Below are 16,248 nucleotides of genomic sequence, written 5' to 3' on the forward strand. Positions count from 1 at the left end.
CAAATGAAAAGACACAAAAAGCAACACTGTTGCAAACTGAAACAGTGTGATCACTCATACACTCTCTTCATACAACTTACTTTCCTGTTCAGCTCGCAGCTGGCGGAGTCCTTCAGCCTCCACTGGTCTGCTCGGACCAACAGTATGAGGCAGGACTGAATGAATGCGCCCAAAGTGCCCCGCATCGTAGCCGTCTCCAAACCGTGCACGGTGGCCTGTGTTTACTCTACCACAAGGTGTTTGCAGCAACTATACCAAAAAAGCATGGACCAAGTCCTACTTCCACAGCTTGGGCTCCGTGCGGTCACGTAAAATGAGATGACAAGTATCCGATAAACCGCCGGACAGAATCATGTTGACTTCAGCCTCCTGGACTCGACGCTGCCGCTTCACGTGTGTCTGAGAGAGAGAGAGAGGCGGTCATAGGAGTCTACACAGGGTCACATCATCCTCTCACTGCTGGTCATGTTGGATCCCCCTCCAACAGACACACACTCCCCTCTCTGTACTCCCTTCTGGCAAGAAAAACTGCGCGAGTTTATCCAAAAGTTGCCTGCAAAAGTTGAAGCAACAGGTCCACGCCGTGCCAGCACCTGAAGCTAAACATCAGAATAAAACTCGGGATTACGTTTTGACCTCTGTTTTCCTGATGTCTGGTTCGGTGAATGTGAGCGTGGTGCACGAAGCTGCACTTGCCAGATAGATATTTAAAAACCCCAAACTTTTGCGCACACTGCTCCGTCTATCCACGGAGACGTGCACTGTTTGTTTCTGCGTCTCTCTTTCTCTCTCTCTGACGTGTGTGAATGAGCACCTACCACCCCACCCCCTCCCCCAGGTTGTCTGCATAAACCCCACCGCCACCACCCTGCTGCAGTCCACCCTTTCCTTTCTCTCTCTCTCTCTCTCTCTCTCTCTCTCTCTCTCTCGCTTTCTCTCTCACACTCACATACAGTAATCTGATTAAACGTCACCTCGTCGATCACAATTCATATGTCAATGAATTCAGTGTGCATACCTTTACCAGACTTAAATCAAGAGCAATTTATCACCGATATGTGTGATTAACAAAAGCTACACTGATTACAGCATTTATCCCTGATTTCAATTATCGTTAGACTGATGAGGTCTCTTTTTGTCGCCCTAGAGAAGCAGGCCCCAAAGGCATTGTTTTTTTGGGTGCCGCTCGAGATCCCGTGGATAGATTATCATGTTCTAGTCCTTAATGCCTTACAAACAGGAGGCATTCGCATGAGAAAACCTGCCATAACACTGGCTTACATCTGGGACAGACAAGGAAACCGCAGAGCTTCACCTTTTCATGAAAGGCCAGCAGAGACATGCAGCAGCTGAGAAAAGGTCAGTCACCTCGCCCTGAATAAATAAGGACTACCAATATGACATTTTTACTATTCAGGGTCCACGCAGAAAATGTATTTGTAACCTATTTTTATATATTTATTAGGTCGTATTATCATTAGATCCAACACAGCTTTACATTTTCTAATGTTTTAGCAGTTTTTGACTGAATTTCCTAAGTAAGGCCTTGAGGTTTATATCTGCGTCTCGAGGCCGATCTGTGCGCTCTGGCTCGAAACCCCTGGTTCACACGGGGGCAGTGAACACATGTTGATGTTTTCAGACGTCTGAGTAAATACGAAATGGTTTATTGACGCGAGGAACGACCCCGGGGCCCGATTTCTGTCGCTTGCTGTTTGCATACAAATAGAACCGGCTGGAGAGAGAGAGAGAAAAGTGTCTTGCATGATAATTGGTTTCAACAGTGCAAGACATTAAGCTCACGGAGTCAAGCTCACCGAATGTAATTGACAGCGTTGACTCGTGCGATTTAAATCCGTTTAAATCATTTAGCAGTGAATGATGATAATCAGATATGTGGCTGCATGTGCATACATTTCCCCTTGGTACACTAATAATCTGCTGTGTTTTTGCATAGCTGTGTGTAAATAAACCAATTTTACCAATATCGGTTAAAGCGCCTCCTAGTGGATAGAGTCGTTTCTGCAAGTTCCAGAACTGGACTGAAGGAGAAAAAGGAAGCAGAGAGGATGGAAGATAGGATGAAGGGTGAGACGACAAATTCAGTCCAGAAAAGTAAAGACAGAAAAGAAGCAGCGGTGTCAGACAGAGTGTTACGTTGAGAAAGAAGCCGGTCCCTCTGAGTTTATTCTGCCCAAAGATAGTTTGGAGATCATTCTCACCATCTTTTTAGAATCCAGAATTGTAAATATAAATTATAACACATGGTTACTCGTGCTATTTTCGATCCATTTCGACTTCACTCATTTCTGAACATTGCTGCATTTGTCTAATGATGTTAGTGACTAACAGGAAACTGTCAATCATGTACATAAACAATCTACTGGAAATGATCTTTATCTTAAGCTAATTTGTCCAATCTGTTGGCAGGACACATTGAGAGAAGCGAAAACAACTTCGAATGTGTGTGTGTGTGCGTGTGTGTGTGTGTGTGCGTGCACGCATGTGTGTGTTTGATCATTTGTTCTGTGCATCTGTATGAAGATTAAAAGAACATCATCTGTGTGCGACTAAGCACACACCTGTTTTTTATCTGGCAAAGGCTGTTCGATCATCCTCCCCAGCTCAATGTAGCATCACATATGGCATGCCTGGTGTAAGAGCCCTTAACGTGTGCTTTTTATGGTTTTTTATTGCAGCAGAAGTCACAGTTTTAGTACCTCGCTTGGAGCGAGGATCAGAATGAAGTCTGGGGTTCATGACTCCTCAGAGATTAACTAACACGTTGCTAAAAATGTCACGTCAGTGCAAAATACCTTTGCAACTAAAAACCATATGACACACCAGCATGTGGGGAGATTAAACGCACCTAGTTTTATGTTCTTGTGGGTTGAAAAATGTTTTTTTTATTGTAATGATATAAGTTAAACCTTACCAGGTGACTTTAAAGATGATTTGGTTTTATGGTCAGATTTTTTGCACAAGTGAACTAAATGTTAAACCAGTAATCCACAGTTTTATTAGTTAAATTAATTTTGAATACTCCAAAAAACACTGACAATATTTTGTTCAAGTTGAGTGCAGTAAGTCTGTTTGAAATCTGGAATGGATTTCAGTGACCTCCTGTCAATACAGATGCAACATTACATCTGTATATTTCCACTTTAAAGTGGCTTTGTTTATGAAGATCAAACAGAACTGGGGTCTTCTGAGAGATCCTGAGCAAACATCCGATTCGGCCTCTTTAGAAAAATCTTCAAAAGCGTCTCACAGTATGGAAATGACCACATATGTTTCATTTTTACAGATGGGGTGGTGAATGCATTTGATCCTGACAGGTGACTCATACAACACTGTTTGGGGGTTTTTGTTTTCTAATGCAACAATATTGCAAAATGAGAAAAGAATATCATATATATATATATATATATATATATATATATAGTGGGAGTCTAGTGGGAGTCACCGCACTAGGTGCGGTGACTCCCAAGCTAGGCGAGTGGCTCCAGCAGATCCCGGGAACAACATCGGAGATCTCTGTCCAGAAGAGCGCAGTCCTGGGAACAGCTAAGATACTGCGCAGGACCCTCAAGCTCCCAGGCCTCTGGTAGAGGACCCGAGCTTGAAGGATAAACCGCCCGCAGGGGCGTGCTGGGTGTTGTATATATATATATATATAAACAGTGGGGCAAAATAGTATTTAGTCAGCCACCGATTGTGCAAGTTCCCCCACCTAAAATGATGACAGAGGTCAGTAATTTGCACCAGAGGTACACTTCAACTGTGAGAGACAGAATGTGAAAAAAAAATCCATGAATCCACATGGTAGGATTTGTAAAGAATTTATTCGTAAATTAGGGTGGAAAATAAGTATTTGGTCACCTCAAACAAGGAAAATCTCTGGCTCTCACAGACCTGTAACGTCTTCTGTAAGAAGCTTTTCTGTCCCCCACTCATTACCTGTATGAATGGCACCTGTTTGAACTCATCATCTGTATAAAAGACACCTGTCCACAGCCTCAAACAGTCAGACTCCAAACTCCGCTATGGCCAAGACCAAAGAGCTTTCGAAGGACACCAGGAAAAGTATTGTAGACCTGCACCAGACTGGGAAGAGTGAATCTACAATAGGCAAGCAGCTTGGTGTGAAAAAATCAACTGTGGGAGCAATCATCAGAAAATGGAAGACATACAAGACCACTGATAATCTCCCTCGATCTGGGGCTCCACGCAAGATCTCATCCCGTGGGGTCAAAATGATCATGAGAACGGTGAGCAAAGATCCCAGAACCACACGGGGGGACCTGGTGAATGACCTGCAGAGAGCTGGGACCAAAGTAACAAAGGTCACCATCAGTAACACACTACAACGGCAGGGAATCAAATCCCGCAGTGCCAGACGTGTTCCGCTGCTGAAGCCAGTGCATGTCCAGGCCTGTCTGAAGTTTGCCAGAGAGCACATGGATGATACAGCAGAGGATTGGGAGAATGTCATGTGGTCAGATGAAACCAAAGTAGAACTTTTTGGTATAAACTCAACTCGTCGTGTTTGGAGGAAGAAGAATACTGAGTTGCATCCCAAGAACACCATACCTACTGTGAAGCATGGGGGTGGAAACATCATGCTATGGGGCTGTTTTTCTGCCAAGGGGACAGGACGACTGATCCGTGTTAAGGACAGAATGAATGGGGCCATGTATCGTGAGATTTTGAGCCAAAACCTCCTTCCATCAGTGAGAACTTTGAAGATGAAACGAGGCTGGGTCTTCCAACATGACAATGATCCAAAACACACCGCCCGGGCAACAAAGGAGTGGCTCCGTAAGAAGCATTTGAAAGTCCTGGAGTGGCCTAGCCAGTCTCCAGACCTCAACCCCATAGAAAATCTGTGGCGGGAGTTGAAAGTCCGTGTTGCTCGGCGACAGCCCCAAAACATCACTGCTCTCGAGAAGATCTGCATGGAGGAATGGGCCAAAATACCAGCTACTGTGTGTGCAAACCTGGTAAAGACCTATAGTAAACGTTTGACCTCTGTTATTGCCAACAAAGGTTATGTTACAAAGTATTGAGTTGTATTTTTGTTATTGACCAAATACTTATTTTCCACCCTGATTTACGAATAAATTCTTTACAAATCCTACCATGTGGATTCATGGATTTTTTTTTTCACATTCTGTCTCTCACAGTTGAAGTGTACCTCTGGTGCAAATTACTGACCTCTGTCATCATTTTAGGTGGGGGAACTTGCACAATCGGTGACTGACTAAATACTTTTTTTCCCCACTGTGTGTGTGTGTGTGTGTGTGTGTGTGTGTGTGTGTGTGTGTGTGTGTGTGTGTGTGTGTGTGTGTGTGTGTGTGGAAACACCATGAACAAGATATAACAAATAAAAAGAAGAAGAAGAAGTTTATATTGGGTCAAAAGAAGAATGCATAAAAACATAAACAAAACATGTCCTGTTTGGAGATGGGTCTCTCCACTGAAATCCACTAGGGCTCGTTAAACAGCGAAACCTGGGTGTGGAACTTTTCGTCTGTGAGATGGAACCATGCTAACCACTCTGCTGGGGAAGTACCCCGTGCTGGTGTGGGAGGTTGAGTAGTTGAGTTGTCTGGCTTATGCCTCCATTCTCCTGCAGTTCCATTTTCCAGAGTTTGTTGTGGCCTCTGGTGCCCAATGGACACTATACCTGAGTTGTGTGTTTTGTCTCTGGAGAATATTCCTGAATGTTTGTGAGACCTCATGGTTGGGTTCCGGTGCTAGAAACACCTTATTAGCAATCACAGGCTTACTTATTTGCAGCAAAACACTTAAGGTCAAAGTTCAAAGCTTGACTTTCTGATTGTATCATCAGATATGAGGTGCGATTTCTTGGACACTTGGGTGGGTGAACAGCTAACATGTAGTTGTGGCACATTTTTCCTCCACGGGACATTTTTGGATACACTGTGAGGATGTTAGAGACATGGAAGCAAAGAAAGCCACGTTTGGACCCAGTGCTGGTGGTTACTTGAATTGTGGTCAGTAGGCTGTCAGCGCCTGTTGGAGCTGCAAACTAAGAATCATCAAGGGGACACCGATGATGAAGGAAGCTGTCAAGCTGAAAAAGAAGACCATTTGGGCTTGGCTGACCTAGAGGCCTCCAGAAGAAGTAGACAAGTACCTGCGGGACAGAAGGACTACAGCTGTGATGTAGGAACAGTTCAGTTAACTTGAACGAGGTTTTGGCAAATCCACAGATGATTCTAGATGGGAAACCAGGGCCTGTCCTGAGCTGTAATCAGTCAGGGAGAAAAATAGCTGACCTAAACTGTGGATATTGGTAGTGGAAAGCACATTTTGATGAAGTGTTGAATCAGGCACGAAAAAAAGAACAGGAAGAGATGAGAATCATATGGACTGCATATGCAGTTCCAGTAATTGTCCGATTACAGATGGTCAGTCATATAAACCACTGTCTTATTGTGTCTAATTGAAAAGACCTGGCTCTAGTATCTGCGGCTTGTGTGCTGGCAGATGCCTGATTGCCTCCATGCTTGCATTGCCTGCCTGTAGACATTTTCACACATGACCTCCAGATAATGTTGGAGGAATCCGGCTGATAAATTATCCAAATATGCCCTTTTTGATATTTAGCACAGTAATCTTTGGAGATGTTCTCACTCCAAAGATTTCTTCGGTTTAGGCACGTAGGGGCCCAGATAAAGCCTGCAGGACCCAGGAGACATGACTCCCACTCGCGAGCTGGGATTTCTCGGGACAGTTACCTGCTTGATATTTTTCACATCAGCCCAATCAGGCATCACATGGACTTTTTACTAGGGAGCTGGCAGATTAAAGACTGTCCCAAGTGTTGTCACGTGTACCTTTGTGTGGTAATGTCTAGACAAGTTCAGAGCGGCAGTTCATGCGTGAAAATGGTCTATGTGGTTTTAGTGGAGGTGGCTGGCTTTTATTTCCAACACACATTATTATACAAAGCAGATTGTGTTCAGTTAAACCTGGAGTGGAGCTTTATGTGCAGATATGAGAGAAGTTTTGATATTCTCATAAAATATTAAGCCACAGGATATATATATAGTACACATTATATTTCGTTTTTAGCCTCAGACATTTTCAAGTTACAGATGAAGACTTTTAGTTTTCAAAGAGTTTTGTGAAGTTTAAAATAATATTTTCATTCGAATTTATTATTTAAAAAAGGGTGATAAATGATTTATTGATTGTCCTCTGAGCTCCTATAGATGATTCAATAACAAATGAGCCAGACCAGAAGTGACCTTCCAATACCATCTCCCTCCTTTAATGGCTGCAGATGCAGATGTTCATGCCAAAGTCTCACTGGATCAATTAAACTTACCACCAGTGTTGGTCAAGTTACTTAAAAAAAGTAATCAGTAACTAATTACCGATTACTTCCCCAAAAAAGTAATCCCGTTACTTTACTGATTACTTATTTTCAAAAGTAATTAATTACTTAGTTACTTTTTAAAAACACGATTTACAACCTGAATAGGTGATAAAGCGATAGATCTTTCTGCCCAATTCTACTTTTTCTGCATAATCCATCATACAAAATGTAATCAAATGGAAAAGTCTCTTTTTAAAACTTGTTTTATTAGTTTTAACCTTTTAACTTCATGCATCAAGCAAAAATTTAATTATATGCAACATTCTCTGACTGGAAGAAATTAGTTTAACATTTAAACCTATTTTCTGCACATTCCAGCACATAAAAAATATTTTTTTGTGTTTACACTCAGTCTTTCAAATAGATGCAAGTAAAACACAGCAGAAAATAAATAAAGTCAAAGACTCAGCGGTCCTTTTGCTCTAGTTTCACCTGTAAAGCAGGAGTGGGGTAGGCGGAGGTTTACCCTGGTGCAGGTGTGCCGCAGCGGTCAGTGGAAGAATCCGCGAGTTTCTCTGTGAGTTTCCCATTACGTCGTAGCGCACTCGGTGCTTGCTTGGACGTTTAGGGGGTTTTTTTTCCGCTGTAAAAAGAAGTATTCTTCCCACGCACAATGGACACTAATGTTTTTGTCACTTTTTATGGAATCAAACTCAAAGTAAGGTCAGTACTTCCACGCTTTAAACGCTGCACGCTCATACTCTCTCCTGCACTTAACAGACCTCTCTGCATTGAATCATATCTGTTATTAACCTCGGTCTCTCTTCCACAGCATGTCTTTTATCCTGTCTTCCTTCTCTCACCCCAACCGGTCGCAGCAGATGGCCCCGCCCCTCCCTGAGCCTGGTTCTGCCGGAGGTTTCTTCCTGTTAAAAGGGAGTTTTTCCTTCCCACTGTCGCCAAAGTGCTTGCTCATAGGGGGTCATATGATTGTTGGGTTTTTCCCTGTATCTATGAAGCGCCTTGAGGCGACTTTTGTTGTGATTTGGCACTATATAAATAAAATTGAATTGAATTTAACTGAATTGAACTCGATATATGATCCATTGTTGATCTGCACACAGCTGTTGCCACGAACGTCGCACTCGCTTACGTCACTGTCATGAGACATTCTCGCAAAAAAAATCACGGTTTTAGTAACGCAGTAACGCAGCGTTCCTACGGGAAAGTAACGGTAATCTAATTACCGTTTTTGCAATAGTAATCCCTTACTTTACTCGTTACCTGAAAAAAGTAATCAGATTACAGTAACGCGTTACACGTAATGCGTTACTGCCCATCTCTGTTTACCACTTTGAACATCAGTCGATCAAGTTAGATCAGAAGTGAGTAATACATAGATGTCAGACAGATCATATACAAAGACAGACTTCATTATGTCTCTCTTACAGAAACTAGACCAAACAGAAGATCCAGAGGCTGAGGGACAGTTTGTGTGCTAACAAGATAGCATAAAATAAAAAACAAGGCTGTGGATGTTAAACTGTTTGTCACAACATGGCTTTTTTTTCCCTCATTGATTGCTTCACTTCATCTGTTTACCTGTTATAGATCTGGTATATTTTTGGTAAACACAGGACTCAGAAGATGCCCAGGAAAGTAACAAAGCCTGTAGTCTGTCTGTGCTATTTAGGGTAAAGGTATTTTAGGTCATTTGGGTATATTCTTACTGAAAGAGACTTCTTAATTTTTTTTACAATCTAGATGGTGACTCATAGTTTTTATTAACTATACAAACCACACAGAGGTACCTTGTGGAATGTCCTCTACAGGCAAATCCTGATCTAGGTTGTGTCCTGTGTTTGAGGTGGTCATATAAAATTGTGATACAATCAGAGTCATTTAGAGTATTTATAAATGAGTCCTGGAGGGTATTTGTCTTCGTCAGGCAGAGAAAATATGACTTTATTGCACAGATATTTGACTTTTATAATGACATCTTTTTGGGTTTTGGAAAGAAAAAGAAAGAAAAACACACACATTTTCTTCCTATGACATGATAATTTGTCCTGCTGTTTTGCTCTGCTTACAGTAATCCCATCTATTCTAATCTGTGACTTCTCAACACAGAGTTTCTAGTTTTAGCAGGGACACAAACCACATGATGGTTGTGTTTGATAGTCACAGCACATTTAATTATCTGGTACTTGTAAACATCTATAGTTTCGCGTTTCAAAAACAAACATGACATTAATGGCAAATGGCACAGACAGCAGAAAAGGCATGACTGTATGGTTAGCTGTGATGGAAGTGGTTGTGTGACTGAGCCTTTAGTCACAGCTTCAAAGGCAGAAGTGGTGTTCAGGGTAAAAAGCACTTACTGGAATCCAGGGTGTCCCGGCGGATCTGTGGGCAGACACACATACCTTGTATACTTGATCCAAAGCTCTGATCCCAGCTTATGTTCGTAATTGTTCATCACCCGACCACCTTCCTCTCAGTGTTTGTTGTTGAACTCTGTTTTTCACGTTTTTCATATTTGACTCACATTCGTGCGGTGTGGTTTTCCTTAGGTGTAAAAAAGCAGAAAAATGTTGATCGTGTGACAATTTGAAGTAGTTTTCTGATTCTCAAAGAATTGTTGCTAAATAACTTGACTTAAAAACATATGTAGAGGATTGCATTTATACCAAGTCAAAAAAAAATCTTTAAAAAAGTTAATGAAGAACCAATCAAAGTGTGGTTACGACTGTGACACAAAAGGTGAAGGTGACAAGATCTTAAATCTGCACTTTTGGTTTAATACTGACGGGTGCGGCTTCTCTGTTTGCAAGGAGGGTTTCCTGCATGGAAGTTAGCCGGAGGATGACTCTACCACTAAGATGATCTGTGACCTTACTGGACACTTTCTTTGTGGCCTTGAACTCTAGTTTCAAATCGATGTGTTTTTTTCTTCTTCTGAGGTTTGTATAGTGTTTTTGGATTTTGTGAATTGCAGTTTTTTAGGAAAGGTCGTTACTGCCGCTATGAAAAAAAAGTTTGTCTTCAATGAGTTGAGGTTTGGGGTTATTATGTCAGAGTTTCGACTTGATAACACAACATGTCAAGTTACTTTCTCAGAAATTTGAGTTGGTGGGTTGAGTTTTGGGATAATGGCTGGAAATTGTAACTTATTGGCATTGGCCAAAAGTCATGTTTGTTTCCACCACTGTGAAAAAAAAAAAAAAGTGGTGGAAACAAGCTCCCTCGGTGTTTTCCTCACTGTAAAGTTGCTGACTATCTACCTCTGTATTTGTTAATTACTTTTATCTGTTTTATTTTTTATTTGTCTCCTGTTTGTTCCATTTAATATTTCTCCCCTTGCATGACCGTTTTTATTTGTTTCACCTGTGTTTCCCTCCTGTGTTCAATTCCCTGATTACCCTTTTTATTAGCGCTGTCTTCTCTCAGCCTGTGTACCTGCTCAACGTGCTTCCTCTCCTCACGGACTTGTGTATAGTGAAACAGATAATCTTTTCTTTAAAAAAATAAACACATATAAAAGAGCATTATTTTGGATGTTGGTAAAATCACTAAAACTGTCATTTAAACTGTTAATTTTATATCACACAATAGAAAGTTTGGGATTTCAAATGGCATGGTCTGATTTAAGATTTCAATTTCTTGGGAAATGAACATGTAAAAATACACGATATGTGTTAGGTGAGGCAATCTCATTAAAAACACCTAGATTAAGAAGTTTTAATGTATTTTTCTTTTCATTTTTTATTTGCAGGGTATTTTGTTTAGAATGATTGTGGAAAAAAATTTATTCATCCATTTTCTTTGAGGCTGAAATTAAATGAACTCAACCATCAGATCAAAACACTGATGCTAAGGCTTCAAAATACAAAGTCCAAAAGGTGACAGCACAGTGGTACGTCCATCTTTTACATACATTACATGTTGTATCCACACTTGCTTTGGTTTTAATTATGTTGTTAAATAAAACAAGACTCAAAAATAAAAATACAGAACTGCAAAGCAACTTGATAAGAAATAAAGCAAAACTAAGACCAATGAAACCCATCCCAGAGCCTGCAGGGTCCACCATGCTGATGAATCATTACAGAAGTCAACCTATAATCCAGTATGGTAGCTGAGAGACCTCATCTGTTTTGAATTAGTGCTGCAGCAGGCACTACTCCTTCAGTGTTTTTTCCTCCTCAGGTTTGAAGCAGATTTTTTAAAAATGACTTGTTTCAGAGTTACATTTCAATTTTCCAAAAGATTCTCCTGAGATTGTAGCAACAAATACTCACTAAGGATGCAGTCATAATGGTGGGATATTAAATACGCACATGTTTCTTAAATGTTCCCCTAGCTCTCTCTTTTAAACCACTGTTTTATTTCAGGCAGTGTGAATAACAATAGGAAATACCTACATTAAAAAAAAAAAGCTAACAACTTCTCAAAATGAAGAGCCACCTGAAACTACCACCTGAAACCGCCAGTGTAAGCATCTCTGTTTGGTCCTGTTAACAGATGACTTCAAAGATGACACTTTAATGGAGAAACTGTGATGCTTCATTTCTTTTTCAGGATCTATCACTAAATGCCAGATGTAACATAGTTTGCATGGCCTGAAGTTGAACTTGTAGGCCCCCAAAGTAGGAGGAACAATGTCAAATGCCAGACTTTACTGATAAGTTGTTTATGTTGCTAAATACTCATGCAGAGTAGAATAAAACTGGCCTAGTGATCAGGATCATCACCCTAAGCATGCAAGTTAAAAATCGGGGCAGGAACGTGGAGGAAATATTGAACAGAAACATTAATATAATCATTACACATGATTGCACAGTAATATTAGGTAGTACTGTACAACGCATCCACTTAACACACTGTTTGCTGCTACAACTACACATGTTTCTTTTCCAACTATTTATTTATGAGTGACTTATGTATGTATGTATGTATATATATGTATATATTGTACTATTCTTAGTTAGTGTATTGTCTGTCTTGTCTTAATGTTGGTTTAAAATGGAGCACTGTAACAAAAAATAATTTCCCCCAGGGATCAATAAAGTATTCTGATTCTGATTCTGATTCTGATACTGAAACAGTAAAATGTCAGAAACCTAAAACAAAAGAATTGTTTCAGTATGAGATTTGTCCATACCGCTCCAATTACCACGCCTGTCACTGAAAACTAAAGGCCTAACAGTAAATGAGTGTGGAGGAGGGCAGCTGTATATGTGAAAAGCAACGGCAGGTCGACTCACTCAGGCTGTCATGTGTCCATAAATCTGCTGCACTTTCTCTGTCTCATCATCACACTGGAACTCAAACAGACACCTTTTCATTATCAGAGGATGACTAAACTTGCTTGCACTCCTTTTCCATTAAGTTTGATCTCCATCACACCAGAACATGGAAAGGGGACAGGGATTGGGTCAGCAGCAAAGCCAGAATTAGAATTACTGCACATCAAGAGAATGAGAGGATGAAGGGGTGTGAAGGAATGCAGCTGTTCAAACAGCTCTTTGATTTAGTGGTCACGGCGCCCAGTGTGACTCACTCTGGCTCAAAAACCATGGAGATCACTCAGACGTTTATCCCTCTGGCCCGGTGGATTTCTGCTCCCTGTTGACCTGTGTGTGTGTGTGTGTGTGTGTACTATCTGCAGTACCTGAACTTGATTACTTATACATGGTGTAAAGGTTAATGTTCATGTAATGTACTTACGCAGCTTAGAGCCTCTCGAGGACAAAGATTTTTAAAAAGCAAGAGCACTGGGGGGTTTTTTTTTCTTTCTTAATGTTTTGTTTCCAAGGAGCCAGACTTTCTTGTCATTTTAAAGTGGTCTTGTTCTCCAGGCTTTCTGAAGGTCATTCAAAGCTTTTCTTTGGGCATTGGCTACTTTTGCACTCATTTACAGTCCAGACCTTTTAACTGACCTTAAATTGCATCTTTGGGCACTTTGTTTTGTTACAAAAACACATCATCCCAAAGATTACACAGTTTAAATAGGTATAACATTGTATTTTTACATCAACAATGTGAGTCCCAAAGAGCTATTAGCCAAAAACTTAGCATATCTCAGCACATCTCTGATCTGTATGTGCAATTAAGAAATTTGAGGAAAGTGGAGGGCAAAGAAAAAGTAGCAGGCATTAAAAACTGTCTACAACAGATGAACAGTATCCAAAGTCACATTCTTAAGAAACAGGAAAAAATCCACCTGGACCTTCAGTTGATCATTGAGCTTTTTAATCTCAGTTCCAGTCTTGTGGAAGGAAAACAGGGAGAAAAGACTGAGGTTGCCAAATTACACAAGAACTGGACGGGAGTCATGAATTCAAATTTGACGTTTTTGGTTAAAATTGTCATCAGCATCAGGCTCTGTCATGGTTTGGAACAGCATTTCAGGCCATTGCATTTTGATCGACCAGGAAAGCATCTGATTGGCTTCATTTCTCACACTGACAGTGATCCCAAACACATTACCAATGCAATAAAAGCATACTTGGACAGAAAACACACACACAATGGAACACAATCAGTCATAGATTGGCCTCCCCAAAGCCCAGACCTCAAGATTACTGAAGCAGTGTGGGATCATCTTCACAGAGGTCAAAACAAAAAGCAGCCAAAGAAGAGCTTTGAATGTCCTTTAAGAAGTCCAGAGAACTACACCTGGAGACTACTTGAAGAAACAAAAAGAAAGCTGCCTAAGAGACTTTAGGCTGTGTTGAAGAATAAAGGCGCTCATACCAAAAATTGACTTACAAGCTCGTTAGAATTGTACAAGCTCTGTGTTGCCTTATATACTGTATTTCAATGTACCTTGAAATACCTACACATGCTTTAAATTTTCAAAACAAAATGAAGAAAGAAATGAGGCCTGGCTCAAGACTTTTTGCAGTCCTGTGCGAATCCCACTTAAAACATTTCAAACATTTTTCTGCATGTTAACCACTCATGTTTATGATGTGACATGCTGTTTCTGTGCTGACGATAGAAAAATTAATGAATTATAGAATCAAAGGTCCCATATATGTAGGAATACTCCACATCTCCTATTAGCATTTATTACTATGAATAAATAAATAGAGAAATGGGCATCAGTAGTAAAAGCCATGTGCTACTACTTGGAAAATAAGATTTTTCAAAGCATGTGGTTAACCAAGAACATCATATGGTACATACTAGTTTTATGACAATGAGATGCAAGTCAAAATCAATATATAAATTATGCAATGAAATTGAAGAGGTTAATGAGCAATCTGTATACAGGACACGAGGCCAATACATAAAAAGGCTGGAGTTTCATGTAGAGAAGAAGTGTTCTGTTTGTTTACTGAACTCTGTAACCTATCCCTCAACCAAAGGCATTTTAACAAGCCTGTGATAAGGCCAATAATATGACAGAAAAAAATAAATCTTCGTGGCAAATGAAAGCCTCGTGTCTCCAAAAAGCATCGCCTGCTTGGACCTTTTTTATAAACCGCAGCCTTTTGCGCACAGCAGCTGTCTGTCAAACTGATCCCTTCAAACTCTGCTCAGTTCTCCTTTCTCGCAGGGGTCAACACAATATAAAGAGCCACTCTGCCTTCCTTTCACTCTCTGACTGTGTCAACAGGCTGAGCATGAGGTTTCAGTTACACCGGTGCACTTCTCACCTATGTTTCACTGAAGTCATGCCAGAAATGATAATGGAAAATTGGAGGGCTTGCCTGTGTGTTAGCTGACAGTGATGGTGTGTGTGCCCATTGGTTTTTGTGTGCATGTCAAAATCTCAGGTCAGGTACCCACCAGGCTTCAATCCAAAAGTGCCACCACCTGATCCGTGTGTGCCTGCGAGTGTGTGTGTGTGTGTGTGCGTGTTATCGTTCGTGCATCAGTGAGAGCCTTGTGTTATCAGGCCTCTGCACCCCCCCAGCAGCCTGATTGAAATGTAAAATGAAAGTGTCATAAAGCCTATATTGTCAGCCAAATGCTAAGTTATGAAGAAATAGTAACAGGCTCTTTCATTAAGGAAATGACAGCTCGTATTTGCTCTGATTTTCCTTTCAATGGAATGTTTCCGTAATGACTTCAATACTGAGAAATGGAGAGAGGAAAAAGGAGGGGAGAAAAAACATCTGGCATCAATGACAACATTTTCTTTGGATATTAAAAAATGCTGTTTCTTTGACAGCATGTTAAGAGCAACAATGTTTTTTAAAATAGGTGTACCTTACTGTACAGATCACACTTCCAATGGCTCCACAGCCTTTAAGCGTTCAAGCTGTTCAACATTTTTAGAAAAATAAATTAAAGAGAGAGAATCACCTCATCCATGCCAACAACTTATAAAGTTTAACTGTAAAATTACAGTCGCCTCATTTTATGTATGTGAAACATTGTTTTTCTTTCTTTTTTAAAATTAATTCATCTCTGAGTTTATTATGTTTCAGAGAAGGTCTGACCATGATGGCATTATAATGAAGCAGACACTATGTATTTAGGTTTCAAAAGACAGAAGAAGAATTTATGGCATTTGTCTAATCCACACATTTTTTTTCAGTGCTTCTGGTTAGTCTCTATTCATGTTGTTCATGACTCGGTGTTTGTCTGTGACTTTCACTGGCCTCAGTTTTTCCTCTCCAATTCTTTGTAGTTGAATTATACAAAATCAAGTTTAGCAAACTGCAATACAACAATCAAAATGTGAAGTGTCCATACTTTCCAGCTCATATAAACTCAAACACTGATATATTGATTTTTAACATTTTCTCACGAGAAATTGTGATATGATATACAACAGATGAAATTTCGGTAACAATTTTGTTAGGAACTTGTAGGTCAGTTCAGTCAGCCCAACAGGGAGTAAGTATGACATGGAGGTAAACCTACACTTTCTTTCCTGG

General features: G+C 40.4%; 1 protein-coding gene across 1 annotated transcript in view; it reads right to left on the reverse strand.

Moving 5' to 3' along the window:
- trabd2a (TraB domain containing 2A) overlaps nt 1–805 on the reverse strand; it is a 59,806-nt gene extending 59,001 nt beyond the window's left edge. Inside the window, exon 1 of the mRNA XM_080866795.1 lies at nt 81–805. Within this exon, the coding sequence (XP_080722921.1) occupies nt 81–185 (105 nt within the window). The 5' untranslated portion in view covers nt 186–805. The remainder of the gene's footprint in view (nt 1–80) is intronic.
- Between the last annotated feature and the right edge of the window lie 15,443 nt (nt 806–16,248).

Source organism: Rhamphochromis sp. 'chilingali', assembly GCF_963969265.1.
Source record: "Rhamphochromis sp. 'chilingali' genome assembly, chromosome: 2".
NCBI lineage: Eukaryota > Metazoa > Chordata > Actinopteri > Cichliformes > Cichlidae > Rhamphochromis > Rhamphochromis sp. 'chilingali'.